A 17,500-nucleotide genomic window follows, 5' to 3' on the forward strand; every position below is an offset into this window, starting at 1 on the left:
GTTCTGCTTCACCTGCTCTGAACATCATCGTCAGTTACTATTAACATTATTGCTCTTGTTTCCACGACAGCGGCTGGATTCTGTTCCAGCCTCACATCAGCGTCTGTTTTCCGCCGGGCCGTTAACTCTGATGACACCATTTCACTTCCCACCGGCGTCACACACTCGACACGCCTCACACACACTTTTCTATCAGACTCCTGGAGCTTATCAGCCCAAAGGAAACAGAGCCGCGCATTATCATCATCTCATGATATTATTATTATTATCACAGGAGGGGGGGAGGATGCCTTCAGTGCCATCTCGCATGGCGGCGTCCATTCTCCAGCAGACGAGATGGTAACAACCTGAACAAGAAATATCAAAGCCTCCCGCCCAGGGAGCCGTTCCCATGATTCATCGTGTGCAATTCTGTCGCTCTGCTCCGCCGACGGGATCCAAATGAATCCTCCGCAAATGACGGGAACCGTAACGATCCTCCTGCACGAGGCAAGAAATCCAAACCTGGAGTCATTACAACTTCTACTCAACCTGAAATAATTAGTTTGTTTCTCTCAGCAGCTGTTTCCTGAAGCTTCATTATAAAATCTTTACATAACATAAAACCCGGGAGGAGGAGCTCAGGTCCTCGAATGATCCACGACACGTTTCAACTTTGACTGTTTCTTACAGTGTGGACGAGTTCATTCTCCAAACAATAATAATGACAACGATAATGAACTCTGAAGTGTGTGTGTGTGTGTGTGTGTGTGTGTGTGTGTGCGTGTGAGTGTGTGTGTGTGTGTGTGTGTGTGTGTGTGTGTGTGTGTGTGTGTGTGAGTGTGTGTGTGTGTGTGAGTGAGCCTGCTGGCTGACAGATCGGCCTGCTGTGTGTGGATGTATTGAACATGCAGAGCTCGGTCGGGGCTCGGCGGCTGCTGATCGATGGACGAGGATCTGCAGCAGAAAGGCTCTTTGCTTTCTTTGCTGAACCTGCTGACGGTGGGAGGCTGCTTACACTTACACACACACACACACACACACACACACACACACACACACACACACACACACACACACACACACACACACACACACACACACACACACACACACACACACACACGCACACACACTCACACGCACACACACACACACGCACACACACACACACACACACACACACACGCAGTGATCATCTTTATATACAGTCAGTGATCATCTTCATATACAGTCAGTGATCGTCTTTATACACAGTCGGTGATCGTCTTTATATACAGTCAGTGATCATCTTTATATACAGTCAGTGATCATCTTCATATACAGTCAGTGATCGTCTTCATATACAGTCAGTGATCGTCTTCATATACAGTCAGTGATCGTCTTTATATACAGTCAGTGATCGTCTTTATATACAGTCACTGATCGTCTTTATATACAGTCTCTGATTGTCTTTATATACAGTCAGTGATCGTCTTTATATACAGTCAGTGATCGTCTTCATATACAGTCTCTGATTGTCTTTATATACAGTCAGTGATCGTCTTTATATACAGTCAGTGATCGTCTTTATATACAGTCAGTGATCGTCTTTATATACAGTCTCTGATTGTCTTTATATACAGTCAGTGATCGTCTTTATATACAGTCAGTGATCGTCTTTATATACAGTCAGTGATCGTCTTTATATACAGTCTCTGATCGTCTTTATATACAGTCAGCGATCGTCTTCATATACAGTCAGTGATTGTCTTCATATACAGTCTGTCACCACATGTTTGGAGAGAAGAAGACAAACAGACTCGACTGGTCCGTCTCCTGTGGGAAAATCATTGGCTCGTTGACTCCAGCGTCTCTCTGGAGGACGCCTCGAATTAAACCCATCCTCAGCAGATATGTTTACCCAGCAGCCACTGCAGCTGGCGGCGTTCCCACGCGGTCGCTAAATGTCTCCGTCGCCAAATTTGGCAGGAACGACGCTTTTCAGCTCGACTCCCACGAGACAGAAGAGATCAGAGCGTTCATGAAATCCTCCACATTTGTTACAGAAGTTAATATTCAAACGTTTGTCTTTTCGATCCAGAACGCCGATGAGTTTCCTCACAACACGAGCAACTACTGGGGCGTTTGCGGAGCGCAGATGAAGATTCAGCCGGAATTGATTTTTGTGTTTGACTTTCACTCGCAGCAGACGTCAAGACGGAAATGAAATCTTTAAATAGCCCAAAGAAAGAAAGAAGCAGAAGAAGAAAGACACACTCACCGTCTCCGTCTCCCGAACCCGAGCCAGGATCTGTGAAGACACAAGAGACACAAACCACCGTCACTGCTCCGCTAATGAAAGATGAATCAACACAAACGTCTTCTTCTCTTGTTGCGTCAGTGGTTTCTTGGCTTGTTTTCAGAAAGAAATAATCTCTGTGAAGGTTTGCAGAGTCTGCAGTGAGAGGCATCAATCAATCAATCAATCAACCAATCACGATGGCAGGATGCAGTTAGCTTAGCTTAAAGACTGTAAGCAGGGGTGGAGTTAGTCTTGCTCATCCAATGTTCAAAACATTCTTTTTTATGACTTTCTAAATGATCTCCTCCAGTTTTTGGGACACATTATAAGATAAGACCATTCAATTTTTTTTTATGAATCTCCGTGTCCCGACGCTTCAACGCGAGGGGCCACAGAACTCAATAAACAGAACATCAGATTCAGCTGCTCAGTCGCAGTCGCTGCTCGAGTTTCTCCTGTGAATCCACCGTTTCTTCGCACGCTCAGCATCGACCTGCGGCCTCAGGAGATCCTGATCCCGAGGACCTGAAAACGCGACGCGTCAGAACATTTGGAATGAGACGGCCCAGATGTGTTCGACATCTTCAGGCCGTTCACCAGCAGCTGCATGTGTTTCCTGCTGTAATGTCAAACTGGATCCAGAGCTTCAGACGAGTTGCGTCACACACACACACACACACACACACACACACACACACACACACACACACACACACACACACACACACACACACACACACACACACACACACACACACACACACACACACACACACACACACACACACACACACACACACACTGCGGCAGGTCTCGTTTGGCTCAGATCTGCGGCTCCATCAGTAAAATGGACTGACGGAATAAATCTCGAAGCGCCGCAACCTTGAGTTGGGAGTTGGACGCAGTGTTTGGAAGTTCCTGGCACGTTGCTGCTGCATTAAGAAATGGACACTGCGCCGCTTCGTCAATTAAATTTCACCTTTAGCTGCGGCAACTTCTTCACAAAGTCATAATGAGCTGGTGTGGTCTGTTTGTGGGAAAAGGAGGCAGATATGAAATATTCTGTCATGATGAAACTGTTACAGACAGAAACAGAACGAATGTGGCACATTTAAGGGACTGATTGGTGTAAAGTACTTTTTTATTTTTATTTCAACTTTGACTTAAGTACATTATAAAGACAAAATACATACTGTTACACATCCACATTATCGCAGGACACCGTCGTTCCTCGCAACGAGATGAAATTTCAACAACAGCCCAACTGTGTCATGAGATTGAATCTGGACTGAATGTATTCACGCGCGATCAACTGACGCTTCTCGCTGTGAACAGAGAACGTGATGCCGGCGCTGCCTCGTCCACCGGCGTGGCGCAGGACGTGTGCCACTAAGCCGTGTGCTCGACAGGGTTAGCTCGGAGGAAGAAGAACTCCCGCAGCCGTTTGTTTCTTTATACTTTTACTGTTGATAGTTGAGTACATTTGAATACCTGACAGATACTTTCGATACTCACATACAGTTGATGTAAGACACTTTAAGACTTTTACTCTAGTCATCTTCTCACGGGTGACTTTTACATTCAGAGAAACATTTCTCTACTTTTACTCAAGTGTAGCATGTGAGAACTTGATACACCACTGATGATTTCTTCGGTGCGAGAGATTACGAATTTAAAGTCTGAGAAGTGAGAATTGCAAAAACACACTGTGTCTGTGTTTTGGTGATATTTTTCCATTTGATTTAATACTTTGTGTTTTGTTCATTACTGGTCACATTAACTCAGCAGCAGCTCGACAGATCAACACGACGCCGACGCGGCAGCTGACAGTCGATAAAAAGTGCAGAGGAAATGAAACATGGCCGACGCTGTGTTTAATGAACCTTTGACTATACAGCTCGCTGCTGCTTCTTCTTCCACATGTGGGAAAACAAATCCCTCTGCTGTTTCTAGAAGTCCACAGGAACATGAATGAGCCCCGACGTGTTGAACCACGATGCACCTCGTCTGGACTTCACTGATCTTCATAGCGATGGAAGGAGGCAGGCGTGACAATTCAATTCATTACAACAAAAACAAAACCTTTAGAGTATTTTACTGAGAGAAGAGAAAACACAAAGGTGCAACCTCAAAGCCAATTGCACGGTCGATGTTCTGTCCAGTCCACGGTTTGGACACATCACCGCGTTTTCAAATGATGTCGAGCACAAAACTAAATGTTGTTTATCTGAAGCTCGGTCACTTTGAAAAGTCTCCTCTGGTCATTTCACACCAATTCCAACACGAAAACCTTTGTGAGTGTGTGTGTGTGTGTGTGTGTGTGTGTGTGTGTGTGTGTGTGTGCGTCTTAGCTCAGGCTACGTCCACGCTAACTAATACCATCTTGTATTAGAAAAGCGTTTAAGCTCCGTATCCAAAGTAACACACCTGAAAACACACGTGACACGTGACCACTCAGGTGTGAACAGGAAGTAGATTGTCTGATGAGGGACGACGAGGTGGAACTGTTACCGACGAAGGCAACGCGTGTTAGCGACGCGTTGCCTTCGCTGCTGGTCGTCGAGTCGTGACTGATAACAACCAATCAGAGAAGAGAATGTGGAACTTGGTCGACGTTTAGGAAAAGACGCAGAATAAAAACGGGACGCTGCTCGTCACACGCGTCAAAATCCATGACTTCTCTTTCCTGCACCGGTACTAACTGAGGCGCCGTATCGTCCAACATGGACATAATCAACCCCTGGGGACACTGACAGATTCTCTGGACGTCACTTCAGCCTTTCACACAGCTTGTTCCAGCTCACAACTCGTATCATTAACAATAATAATCATAAAAAACCCTCTGGCATCAACGTCTGTCCCAGAACTGCTGACTTCACTTTCCTACCAAACAGCACAAACTGTCGACAACACGCTGGCTGCTCCCAATTCAGCCTTTCTCTATCCAGAACATCCAGAAAGAAGAACTGGTAGCACAGTCTCAGAAGGTTGTTAAAAGTTCAGGTTATGCGACGCCTCAGGTTGGTCACGTCCTCGTCTCATAAACTAACTGTGAAATCTCCTCCGGGCTGCAGGCGTCTCTCTCTCTCTCCTCGGTCAACAAACCAATAACAACACCAGTTTTTAAAGAGGATTAACTCTCAGCTCGACGTGGAGGTTCAGTCCTTCAGCTCTGGAGATAAATCCCGCGCTGACCTGTGGTCAGATCCCAGCGACGAGGCTCGGCCTTTACTGCCTCCTGTAACCTCGCAGTCGGCCGACTCTCTCCTCTGCATCTCCTCCGGCTCGGGGGAATACACTCCGATGAGTGTTGGTGTCGTCGCCTTGGCTCACAGCCGCCGAACGCTCCAATTACAGGAAGCATAAATCTAAGGCAGAGGAAATTGCAGGAGGTCGGGGCGCGAGGCGAGGCGAGCGGAGGGCACGTCGCAGCGCCGGCTCCCCGGTGTAACGGGTAATAAGAGCAGATCGCTAGGCAGCGCCTCCTGGGAAATCAGGCCACTGCCCCCCGGAAGATGGAGTTGACCGCCGCTACCAACACCACTGCCGTGGTGTTACTACAAGTTTCCTCCTGCACATTTCTCCAGAGCGGGGATGAGAACATGAACCCTGAGGGGCCTGCGGAGACGCCTGAATCCAGAGCGTCCGCCGGGTGGTTGATGAGGAATGTGCTAACCCGTTAGCGCTTTTCTTCCTGCCTTCAGCATGTGTCTGATTCCAGCTGTGAGAAATGAAACCTTGCTCCTGACAACAGGAGCTTTTACAAATAAAAGCTGACAAGGTATGAACGGCCCTGTCTGGGTTTCTGCTTCTTGGTTTGGGCGTCACATTTCGAGAATATTCTAGACAACAACCAACTTTGCGTCAACAGTTTGTGTAAGCTAGCTCACGTTAGCCTCCATGGTAACACCTGATGTTTTACAACTGAACCTTGTCAGGCTTATTATCCGCCTCATTGTCTTAATAATTAGGACTGTCAGCTCTAAGTCGCAGCATGATGCACTAGCCACCCGTAGTTGGCTGCTCAAGCCCAGTGCCGATAAAACTGAAGTAACTTGCATCCTGCGTCAAGAGGAATTTCACTATCAGTGAAGTAGTGTAGCCTGGTTGCCACCTATGCGCTAAACATACAGCTGCAGCTAACGTCAGTCAGGCTAACGTCAGTCAGGCTAACGACAGTCAGGCTAACGTCAGTCATGCTAACGTCATTCATGCTAACGACAGACAGGCTAACGACAGTCAGGCTAACGACAGTCAGGCTAACGACAGACAGGTAACAACAGTCAGGTAACGTCAGTCAGGCTAACGACAGTCAGGTAACGTCAGACAGGTAACGACAGTCAGGTAACGTCAGTCAGGCTAACGACAGACAGGCTAACGACAGTCAGGTAACGTCAGTCAGGTAACGTCAGTCAGGCTAACGTCAGACAGGTAACGTCAGACAGGTAACGTCAGTCAGGCTAACGACAGACAGGCTAACGACAGTCAGGCTAACGACACTCAGGCTAACGACAGACAGGTAACAACAGTCAGGTAACGTCAGTCAGGCTAACGTCAGACAGGTAACGTCAGACAGGTAACGTCAGTCAGGCTAACGACAGACAGGCTAACGACAGTCAGGCTAACGACAGACAGGCTAACGTCAGTCAGGCTAACGACAGCCAGGCTAACGACAGTCAGGCTAACGTCAGTCAGGCTAACGACAGACAGGCTAACGACAGTCAGGCTAACGTCAGTCAGGCTAACATCAGTCAGGCTAACGACAGACAGGCTAACGTCAGTCAGGTAACGTCAGTCAGGCTAACGACAGACAGGCTAACGACAGACAGGCTAACGACAGTCAGGCTAACGTCAGTCAGGCTAACGACAGTCAGGCTAACGTCAGTCAGGCTAACGTCAGTCAGGCTAACGACAGACAGGCTAACGACAGACAGGCTAACGACAGTCAGGTAACGTCAGTCAGGCTAACGACTGTCAGGCTAACGACAGACAGGCTAACGACAGACAGGCTAACAACAGACAGGCTAACGACAGTCAGGCTAACGACAGACTGGCTAACGTCCGGGACATTGAGGTGAAGACATTGCATCAACACACCAAACAAGATATTGATCATGAAGGAAATGTATTCTTCGTGTTTATTTGATTCACGATCAAGACACTCTGATATGAGTTGCTTTACATTATTAACGTGCACTTAAAAACTGCCTTGAAATGCAAAATAATGTAATTCTGGACGTGATTAAAAATTACATAAATCGCAATTTCCTATTTAAATTCTGAGATTAATTGCGATTAATAAAACGTATCCTTTCACAGCCCTAGTTATAATACAACTACGGTTATCATAACACTTCTTAACACCAAAGACCGACATCTTGAGAAATCACTCGCCTTTTTTTACGACCACCAAGGACATTTTCTTTCCATAATCGTTTTGCAATTTGAGCTCAATTGTTCGGCTGCAAGTCGTTATCTTCTGTTCTGAGAAGCAAACAGAGAAGTTTTAATGATGCTGACGCAGACGGATCCTCGCTGGTTTCAGCAGAACTGAAGGTTCAGGATTCACTGTGATTAAACGAGTCGTCTTCGCACCGACTGACGTTAACTCCTCCTCACGTCTCCGCGGTCCCGTCTCAAACCTCTGCAGGACTCCGGACGGACCTCGGACCACGTTTTGGGAACCACTCGGCTCTCATCCGCGGCTCCTAATTAAAATTGATCTGCGGTTGATTAACCGGCTCGTTCTCAGAAATCAATTCCACCGATGACGTTCCACAGTCCGGGGGGGGAGCGTCTCGTGGTCAATTATAAAATATAATGACGGTGAAGTTAAACGCGCCGGCGGCCGAGTTTGAAAGCGTAATTAAATCAAACACATTATCGAGGCACTGACAGTCGTGTTATACAATGAGGTGCTGGATCTGATCCTGAGCGAGTGAAAGTGAAGCTGCAGAGTAAATTAAATTATTTAAATCACTTATTTATAATAAAATCTTCTGAAATTCAGAGCGGTGGTTGAACAGGCTGATGACACAATCACTGGTCTGTAGGTCGGAAGGTTAAATCGACGGGTTGAACAAAATGATTTGCATTAATCTTTCAGGAACTACAGATGTTTCTACACATGTTTCATGGCAGTTTAAAAATTAAAATAATTAAAATAATAAAACGCGTATTAAATATATTTCTATGACATGAGAATATATATATATATATATATATATATATATATATATATATCCAGAACTTTCTGCACTGTAAAATAATTTGAATCTGTATCCGAACACTTTCCATTCATGATTTCTCCTCGGTCGTTTGATGAAGACGATGACGACGCGAGGAACATTTTAAACGACTGAAACCTTGAAACACTGCCGACGTCTCTCACACACTTTGCCGTGGCCTCAGTCACTCAGTCAATCGGTCCGTGTTACTTCACATTTCCTGGCAGACTCACCGGTGGAGCAGGGCCCGTCCGACGCCCGCGAGATGAGTCTCTGCTGTTTGCAGGACGCCTGCCGCCGGTAGCACTCGTTCTGGTAGGTGTCTCCGTTGGAGCCGCACACGGGGATGTAGTTTTTGTGGCACTGAAAAAAACCAAACACACAAATCGAACGTTAATCAAGTGTCAGCGTGAGAAGCCCGTAAGGTCAAACTGCCGATGACTCGCAGCCCCGAACCTCAACACTTCCACCGAGACCTGTTCATAGAAACGAGGATTTTTAAAATGTCAAATGTCCCGTGTCATTATTCGTCATCTGGTTATTTCTGATCTTAAATCTGGAAACTTTTTCTGCCGCAGAAATCTTCGTTTTGACGATTTCACTGGCTTTTATTTCCTGAAGATAAGATAAGATAAGATGCCAACGGCCCAGTAGGAGCGTTAGCAAGGTGGCTGCTGAAGTGCGAGAAAAGAAAGATGGACGACACGTCTCTTCTTCCTCCCAGTGAACAAAAATGAAGGTAAAATATCTCAGATTCATCTGCATGTTCCATCTGCTAACATGATGGAACATGATTATGACCTATACTGCAGCCAGACACCAGGGGGCGATCATGATGATCTGGACTCACTTTAGAGGAGCCGTCATGCCGTCCATCTTTATTTACAGTCTGTGGTCTGGACTCGTGACGACAGAAACAGAAAGTCACCTCCAACACGTGATCACTGTTCTGTTTGGTCCAATTTGACATTTGTCTGAAAATGTAATAAGCATATCATAGTTTTGTGATGTCAGAAAGACCTTGACCTTTGACCACCAAACTCTCATCCCTTTATCCTTGCGTCCAAGAAGACGTTTGTGCCTGATTGGAAGAGGTGCCCTCGCAGGGTTCCGGAGATATCACGTTCACGAGAGCAAGTAAGAAACGGAGGCGTTCAAGGACCAAAGCAGCCGAAGTCAAACTTCAACGGAGCCAAAAATCCTGGGACGACTCTCAGACTGAGACCAGAGCAAACGGTCACTTATGTAACATGTGTGATGTCTCTGAATCGACGGGACGTTAAAGTGCGATGCGACTCATTCAGGACGGAGAGCTTCATTCATTCTGCGAACTGACCCGACTGCTGTCAGATAAACAAACTGCAGCCGCTGCCAAGGACACAGATCAGCCTCGACGATCCATATTCTATTAACTCACAGCCATCAATCATTCAGCAGCGGTGCCCCTGCAGAGATGACCTCAGTGACCTCTGGTACAGGTCCAAGCATGTAGGTTCACGTACAGTACGACGGAAATTCAACTGCAGTGACGTCTGCGACTGAGGCTTTGTGAACAAACATTCCTCAGTGACAGAAGCGAGGAGACGGGGATCAGAGCGTCGTCGAGCAGCAGGACGTCGCTCTCGCTCCTTATCTTCAAAGACGCTGGCGCTCGGCGTTGGCAGTTTGCATCCTTTGCATCCAAACTCCAGCTGAGAGGAGAGAAGGGTTTTCTTGGATGTGAGGAAACGAAGCGTCGTCCTGTCGAGCTATATATATATATATATATAATCAGAGCCTGTTGTCCATATGAATGATAATAATGATAATAGTATAGATATAGTTGACCAAGGACTCAGCCCTCGACCTTGGAACTTCTCAGTTACGCTCTGACAGCCTCAGTCGTTTGGTGGGACACGTCTGAGCTGCGTTGGTGTCAGTCGTCTCTGCACCGCAGGAGATTCACACTGGAAAAGAAATGAGACGTTCAGGTCCCTGCTCCTCCGAGCTGCTGAGGCAGTGAAGTGCTGAGTGTGAACTTTAAAAAACACACACGCACGCACACACACACACACACACACACACACACACACACACACACACACACACACACACACACACACACACACACACACACACACACACACACACACACACACACACACACACACACACACACAGGCGCCGCAGAGCGAACCCTAGATAACCCTTGGTCCTCATCACCAGCTCTAACGTAGCCTGTAAAGATAAAAGTTAGCTCGGTAACCACAAACCCTTGTTATCTGTTTCCATTTTGTTCGTTTTCCTTCTGTCTGTCCGCGACAGAAGAGGAACCTGACAACTGCACAACTCCCTCCTGTTTGACAAGTTGATGAAGTTACTGAGCAACAAAAACTGAAACTATACATTTGCGAGTTTAAAAAAAGAAAGATTTCCGTCTTCAGCAGAGAGAAAACATTGTTGGTTTGACAGCGAGAAACATTTAAGACATCATCCGCACGAGGAATCACGTACCTGGAACTGGCAGACGCATTTGAGCTGAGCTCCGTCGTCTCTGCAGACGCCTCCGAATCGACAGGTGGAGTCGTCGCACACCCTCAGGTCGCTCTTCTTCTCCGACAGGTCTGAGGACACAGAGACCAACGAGAGAGAGGACGTTCAGCAGGACGTTCAGCAGGACGTTCAGCAGGACGTTCAACAGGACGTTCAACAGGACGTTCAACGGGACGTTCAACGGGACGTCCAGCGGGACGTCCAGCGGGACGTTCAACAGGACGTTCAACGGGACGTTCAACGGGACGTCCAGCGGGACGTCCAGCGGGACGTTCAGCGGGACGTTCAGCAGGACGTTCAACAGGACGTTCAACGGGACGTTCAACGGGACGTTCAACGGGACGTTCAACAGGACGTCCAGCGGGACGTTCAGCGGGACGTCCAGCGGGACGTCCAGCGGGACGTCCAGCGGGACGTCCAGCGGGACGTTCAACAGGACGTCCAGCGGGACGTTCAGCGGGACGTCCAGCGGGACGTCCAGCGGGACGTTCAGCGGGACGTTCAACAGGACGTCCAGCGGGACGTTCAGCGGGACGTTCAGCAGGACGTTCAGCAGGACGTTCAACGGGACGTTCAACAGGACGTTCAACAGGACGTTCAGCGGGACGTTCAACGGGACGTTCAGCGGGACGTTCAACAGGACGTTCAGCGGGACGTTCAGCGGGACGTTCAGCGGGACGTTCAGCGGGACGTTCAGCGGGACGTTCAGCAGGACGTTCAGCGGGACGTTCAGCGGGACGTTCAGCAGGACGTTCAACAGGCTGCAGTAGATTCCTGGCCCACGCCTGGAACCCAGGTGAATTCCGACTACGTCTGGATCCACATACATCTTGCCGGCCCAATCACAACATATTATCCGATAGTGGGCGGGGTTTATACCGTGACGCGGAGAGAAGCGAATTTTGTAAACAAACAAGATGGCCGCCGCTGATGAACGAGCAAATGACGAAAACCAGATATTTTCACATTTCTCCCACAAAAACACTGGTTCACAGACATTGTGGAATCATCATCACAGACGTCACAGACGTCACAGACATCACAGACATCTCCTCTCTGCTCTGGTCTGTTGACTCTTCCTGGTTGTGGCTCTATACAGGGTCCCTGTAAGACACTTCAGACTCATGTGCTGTGCAAAGCTCCGATGGCAGACGACAGCAGCGGTGATGTTCTCTCTCTCGCTCGCTCGCACGCACGCAAACACACACGCACACGCACACACACACACACACACACACACACACACACACACACACACACACACACACACTCGTCTGATAATAACAGGACTCAGAAAATGTGCAGGCGACTTAAATTATCCACATTTTCTCTGAGATAAAAGCCACAGATTCCTTCCTCGGTGTGTGTGCGTGTGTGTGTGTGTGTGCGTGTGTGTGTGCGTGTGTGTGTGTGTGTGCGTGTGCGTGTGTGCGTGTGTGTGTGTGTGTGTGTGTGTGCTTCAAAGCGGAGTGGACTTTAAACATCCGTGTAATGGCCTGTAATTACTGTTTGCAAACCTCCCCTGCTCCTAAAAGTGGCCTCCGCTGGCCGCAGTAACAACAGGGCACAACCCCCCTGCAGCCGGGCGGCTGGTGGAGGTGTGTGTGTGTGTGTGTGTGTGTGTGTGTGTGTGCGTGTGTGTGTATTTCTAGCTCCTCAGTGTGTTTTTCTTTAGATGTGTATGTTTCATATCACAAGTGTTTTCAGCCACTGCATCATCATCATTCTTCTTCTTCTTCTTCTTCTTCTGCTGATGATGATGATGATGATGATGTCACAACACTTTACGTCACTTGTGTCGTCCATGTGCATCACAAGAACAACAACACAGCATCGTCAGGGAGACGATGCAAATACGAAATGAGGTCAAAGGTGTTGACTTGGAACGGCATTAACCGATTTCATCATATTTCACCCAGACGTCCAGCTCATGTGACCAGGAAATCACACCAGTGAAAGAAACACGTTCTACTCTGTGAACTGAGGAACGAGACTCGGGCTCGTGTGTCTGTCTGTCTGTCTGTCTGTCTGTCTGTCTGCGTGCGTACGTGCGTGCGTGCGTGTTTGTAGCCGAGTTGCATTCAGGCTCATACATTTTACAACAGAGACACAGATTTCAAATGCACATAATTTGGTCTTTTGGATCAGAGCAGAACTAAAGAAGCTGACGGAGCACGGCAGCCGCCGCGGCCCGCAGGCACGTCCACCTCCCAGATCCCACGAGCCAGCCCCGGTCGTCATGGCCACCTCGCCCCCCCCCCCACTGCAGTTCTGACTCCTCCAGGAAGACGGACGTTAACACTTCATCTCATCTCATGTCTGCTGCTCTGAGGCCTGAACACTCCACATCCTTCATCACTCCACTGCTCAGACAGAGTTTACAGACACGACAGTGACGTGTGTTTAATAATCCACTGAGCACGCAAGAAATAATGTAGTAATAAACTTAATAATGCAGAAACGTGCTTCCGAGCACCCGTGTGATAATGTAGCAATGAACTACTGAGTACTTTTGCACCCTCTGATCCTGAAGCGCAGCGCAGCGCCGCACGCACACACGCACGCACGCACACACACACGCGCACACACACACGCACACGCACGCACGCACACACGCACGCACACACACGCACGCGCACGCACGCACGCGTCTCCAGAGCGAGGTTTTTCATTTCATACAGCAGTGAGACCTCTGTGCCGTATTGATTTGGTTTCCTCAAAGCAGAGAATTTATCCTCAGCAGAGACGTGAAACCGGAGCGGGAGGCGGTGTGACATTCATGTGAAATACCAGCATCACTGATGCATGATGGGACTTCAAATCCCCAACGCGCCCCAAAGAAGCAAAGGTTCCAGCTTTCGGTGTCGTTAGGAGGAATTATGTCCCGACTGAACAGCAGAGTCTGTGATGGCGTCTGTTGTGGGTTTTTTTAAATACTCAGGAATCCTCTGAGCTCCAAAGCCGTACGCGATTTCTATTGACGCTGCGAGGAGCGTTGGAAGACGCCATCGCCGCGGCTGAGCTGCTGCTTCGTTCAGCACGAAGACAATTAACATTTTCCTGTTGCTCAGGTGCCGATGAGCTTCCTGCTGACGCAAGTTTCTGTGTGAAGAGCTTTCCCTTGTTCTCCTCTGCTGCGTGAATAAAACATTGGAGCCCTAAGCTCCTCCTCCATCTCGTTGCTCTGGGCAACAAAGCGACGCTGACGTCCTTTGGCATGAAGCGTTTGCATTTTTCAGATTCTTTGTTTTGGTTTTTCCAAACAACTGAAGATTCTTTCTTTTTAGAATCTCTGAGAAACGCTGGGTTTCATACGGTCTCCATCTTGGGACGCGTCCAAACCCCCGTCTGGTCGTAGGTAACCATGTGAACATGAAACTGAGGAGCCGGCGGCTGAGAAACACTGAATGAAGCCAGAAGAAAACCTCACGTCCCTCCAGGACGACCGTCAGAGTTTAGACACTCGAGGCCTGAAGCTACGAGGAGGAACAGGAAGACTTTGTGGAAGTTTTCAAACAAACAAATCAAAAGTCAGGGGGAATGTTTTTCTCCAGTGGATTAATGAACGTGTGATGATGGGTCCAAGATGTTGTTCCTCATGAGGATCTTCAGGGAGAATCTGCGGTGACGTTAAACAAGGTCTGAAAATTCCTGTTTCAACTGAGTTGAATGCAAAAAGAGACCGGACACAACGCAGGGAATCGAACCCTCGACCCAACAGAGAATTATCTAGAGACAAGCCATCTTCCTCCCTTCCTCCTCCTCTTCTTCTTCTTCTTCTTCCTCCTCTTCCTCCTCCTCTTCCTCCTCCTCCTCCTCCATCTCCTCCTCTTCCTCTTCCTCCTCCTCTTCCTCCTCCTCTTCCTCGTCCTCCTCCTCTTCGTCAATCCTCCTCCTCTTCCTCTTCCTCCTCCTCTTCCTCCTCCTCCTCCTCCTCCTCCTCCTCGTCCTCCTCCTCCTCTTCGTCAATCCTCCTCCTCTTCCTCTTCCTCCTCCTCGTCCTCCTCCCCCTCTTCCTCTTCCTCCTCCTCCTCTTCGTCCTCCTCTTCCTCTTCCTCCTCCTCTTCCTCCTCCTCTTCCTCTTCCTCCTCCTCCTCTTCGTCAATCCTCCTCCTCTTCCTCTTCCTCCTCCTCCTCCTCTTCGTCCTCCTCTTCCTCTTCCTCCTCCTCCTCCTCTTCGTCCTCCTCTTCCTCTTCCTCCTCCTCTTCCTCTTCCTCCTCCTGTGACTGAGCCTCGTTTGGCTTCATCAGCTGTTGCAGACTTCTTCACCTGAGAAGCAGCTGCGATGTTTTATTCACGAGGACCAGATCACAGATCGCAGGGACACAGATTCCTTCCTTCCAGGTTCATTCTGGAGTCTGACGCCGAGGCAGAGCAGGAAGTTAATTGACCTCGGGGGAAGTGTGTGGGACACGAGGCCTCGCCCGGCGCTTCGCTCGCTGACTAACGAGACAATTAACCTCGACATCGACTGCGACACAGTTTTACAGCCGCGGTAGAAAAGTGTCGTCAGAGAGTCACGGCACCGCACTGGAAAACCTCACAGCAGCTTTCTGTCCTGGGAAAAATCAACGTGCACAGGAAACTGTGGGAGGTGACGGAGCCGCTCACGTCCACGTGGCGACTAGAGGGAGACGCTGGGACGTCGGTGGTGCAGTTGGTCTTTGACGAGTCTGGCGTTCGGTCGCTTGTCCTCCCTCCAGCTCCCCGGGTCCTCCGAGCTGCAGAGAACGTTCAACACCACCACTCCTCCTCCTCCTCCTCTTCCTCTTCCTCTTCCTCCCCTCCTCCTCCTCCTCTTCCTCCTCCTCCTCCTCCTCCTCCTCTTCCTCTTCCTCCTCCTCTTCCTCCTCCTCCTCCTCCTCTTCATCCTCCTCCTCTTCCTCTTCCTCCTCCTCTTCATCATCCTCCTCTTCCTCTTCCTCCTCCTCTTCATCCTCCTCCTCTTCCTCCTCCTCCTCCTCTTCCTCTTCCTCTTCCTCCTCCTCCTCTTCCTCTTCCTCCTCCTCCCCTCCCCCCCTCCTCCTCCTCCTCCTCCTCTTCGTCAGCTCGCTGCCGACTGTGAGTCGACTTTAACTCCCCCGCCCCAGAGAACTGCCGTGTCTCATTAGCATGATGAGCCTGGTAACTTCATAACGAGTCTCAGCTCGGTGCAGCTCGCAGGACGTTGGTTCGGGTCCGTGATCAGGAAAAGAAAACCTTCGCTCTCCGCATCTTCTGCTGAGCTGCGTCAACCTCCACGCCACATCGCACCGACGTGGCCCCGTCGAGAACAGACGGGGGCCTGAAGCAAAGCAGCGGGAGGACGGAGGAGGTCGAACACGAGGCAGAAGAGGACATCGCGTCTTTGATTTGTGTCCTGAACGTGAGAGAGGAACCGACACGACTGACCGAGGGACAGAGGAAGATGATTAAAGAATTTACAACAAAACTAGAAAAGTGCCGGACGTCAGGAACAAGGACGAAGCACAAACATCCGACGCCGAGTGGTTTATCTCGTTCACTGGTCTGAGACGGACGAGTAAATTCTTATGATAAGTTTCTCCTCACTATTTTTCTTCGCCACTTCCTGCAACGTGCAGCACGACGGTCGTGGAAAACTGTGGCCACATATTCTGCATCCAACACTTTTTATTTGGTGTGGACGTGTCCTCTTCCTTTCTGTGGCGAGCTCGGGCGCTGGCCTCGTCTGAGTGTGACGTCGGGATCTTTTAGATGTTTTCCTCTTTTCAAACGTCCTGTGATATTTTGCTGATCCAGCATCCATTCAAAATATATGTTTGGTAGATGTACATGTCACTCGCTGAGCATCTGAAGCTGAATCGCTCTCTTTGTCCGGCCTCCTCAGGAGCGGCGGGGGCCGTGACAGATTTCCTGGTTGGTTGCGAGCGGCGTGGCGTCGTGGCAGCGGCGTCCACGAGGCTCGTAAACAGTCCCGACATGTAGCGGCCGTAAAACCGCCGCCCGGAGGACAAGAGCTCCTCTCAGGCCGAAGAGCTTCCCACAGCGACGGCACCAAAACAAAAACAGATTTATTGCCGGCGAGTCACACGGATCGGTTCACGTCCGGCGGAGGGAAACGCCACGGCCAAAACAACACTCGACAGCGGCGAGTTAAACCCTTCGATACGTTTCTATCCAGAACATCAACACTGGTTCTGGTTCTGCAGCGGTCGGGTTCAAGGGAAGAGACGTGGATCAGAACTAACTGCAGCACAAGTTAAGCGTCAGTAGTTTTGTTTCCATCAACCTCATTTGAAACGGCAGCATTTCGGGGGGCAACTGTTGGCAACAGCTGGCGACGTAGGCAACTGTTGCAACCTCCTCTTCTTCTACTGTTCTATTACAGCCGCGTTACGGTCGCCTATAGCGCCATCTGCTGACCACACTGCTCCAGTTTATTCCAAACCAGTTGACGGAAACGCACGTGATCCGCATTTTCGCGAAAATTGCTAATGTGTCGGACGATGTCGACCA

General features: G+C 49.2%; 1 protein-coding gene across 2 annotated transcripts in view; it reads right to left on the reverse strand.

The window, feature by feature from the left end:
- Positions 1-17,500, reverse strand: part of tmeff1a (transmembrane protein with EGF-like and two follistatin-like domains 1a) — a 40,679-nt gene that overhangs the window by 14,706 nt on the left and 8,473 nt on the right. For both annotated transcript variants that reach the window (XM_035634154.2, XM_035634153.2), the window contains exons 2-4: positions 10,984-11,093; positions 8,724-8,853; positions 2,243-2,272 (exon numbers count right to left, since the gene is read on the reverse strand). In XM_035634154.2, the coding sequence (XP_035490047.1) occupies positions 2,243-2,272; positions 8,724-8,853; positions 10,984-11,093 (270 nt within the window). The remainder of the gene's footprint in view (positions 1-2,242; positions 2,273-8,723; positions 8,854-10,983; positions 11,094-17,500) is intronic.

The sequence above is a fragment of the Scophthalmus maximus genome, chromosome 5 (genome assembly GCF_022379125.1).
Source record: "Scophthalmus maximus strain ysfricsl-2021 chromosome 5, ASM2237912v1, whole genome shotgun sequence".
Taxonomy (NCBI): domain Eukaryota; kingdom Metazoa; phylum Chordata; class Actinopteri; order Pleuronectiformes; family Scophthalmidae; genus Scophthalmus; species Scophthalmus maximus.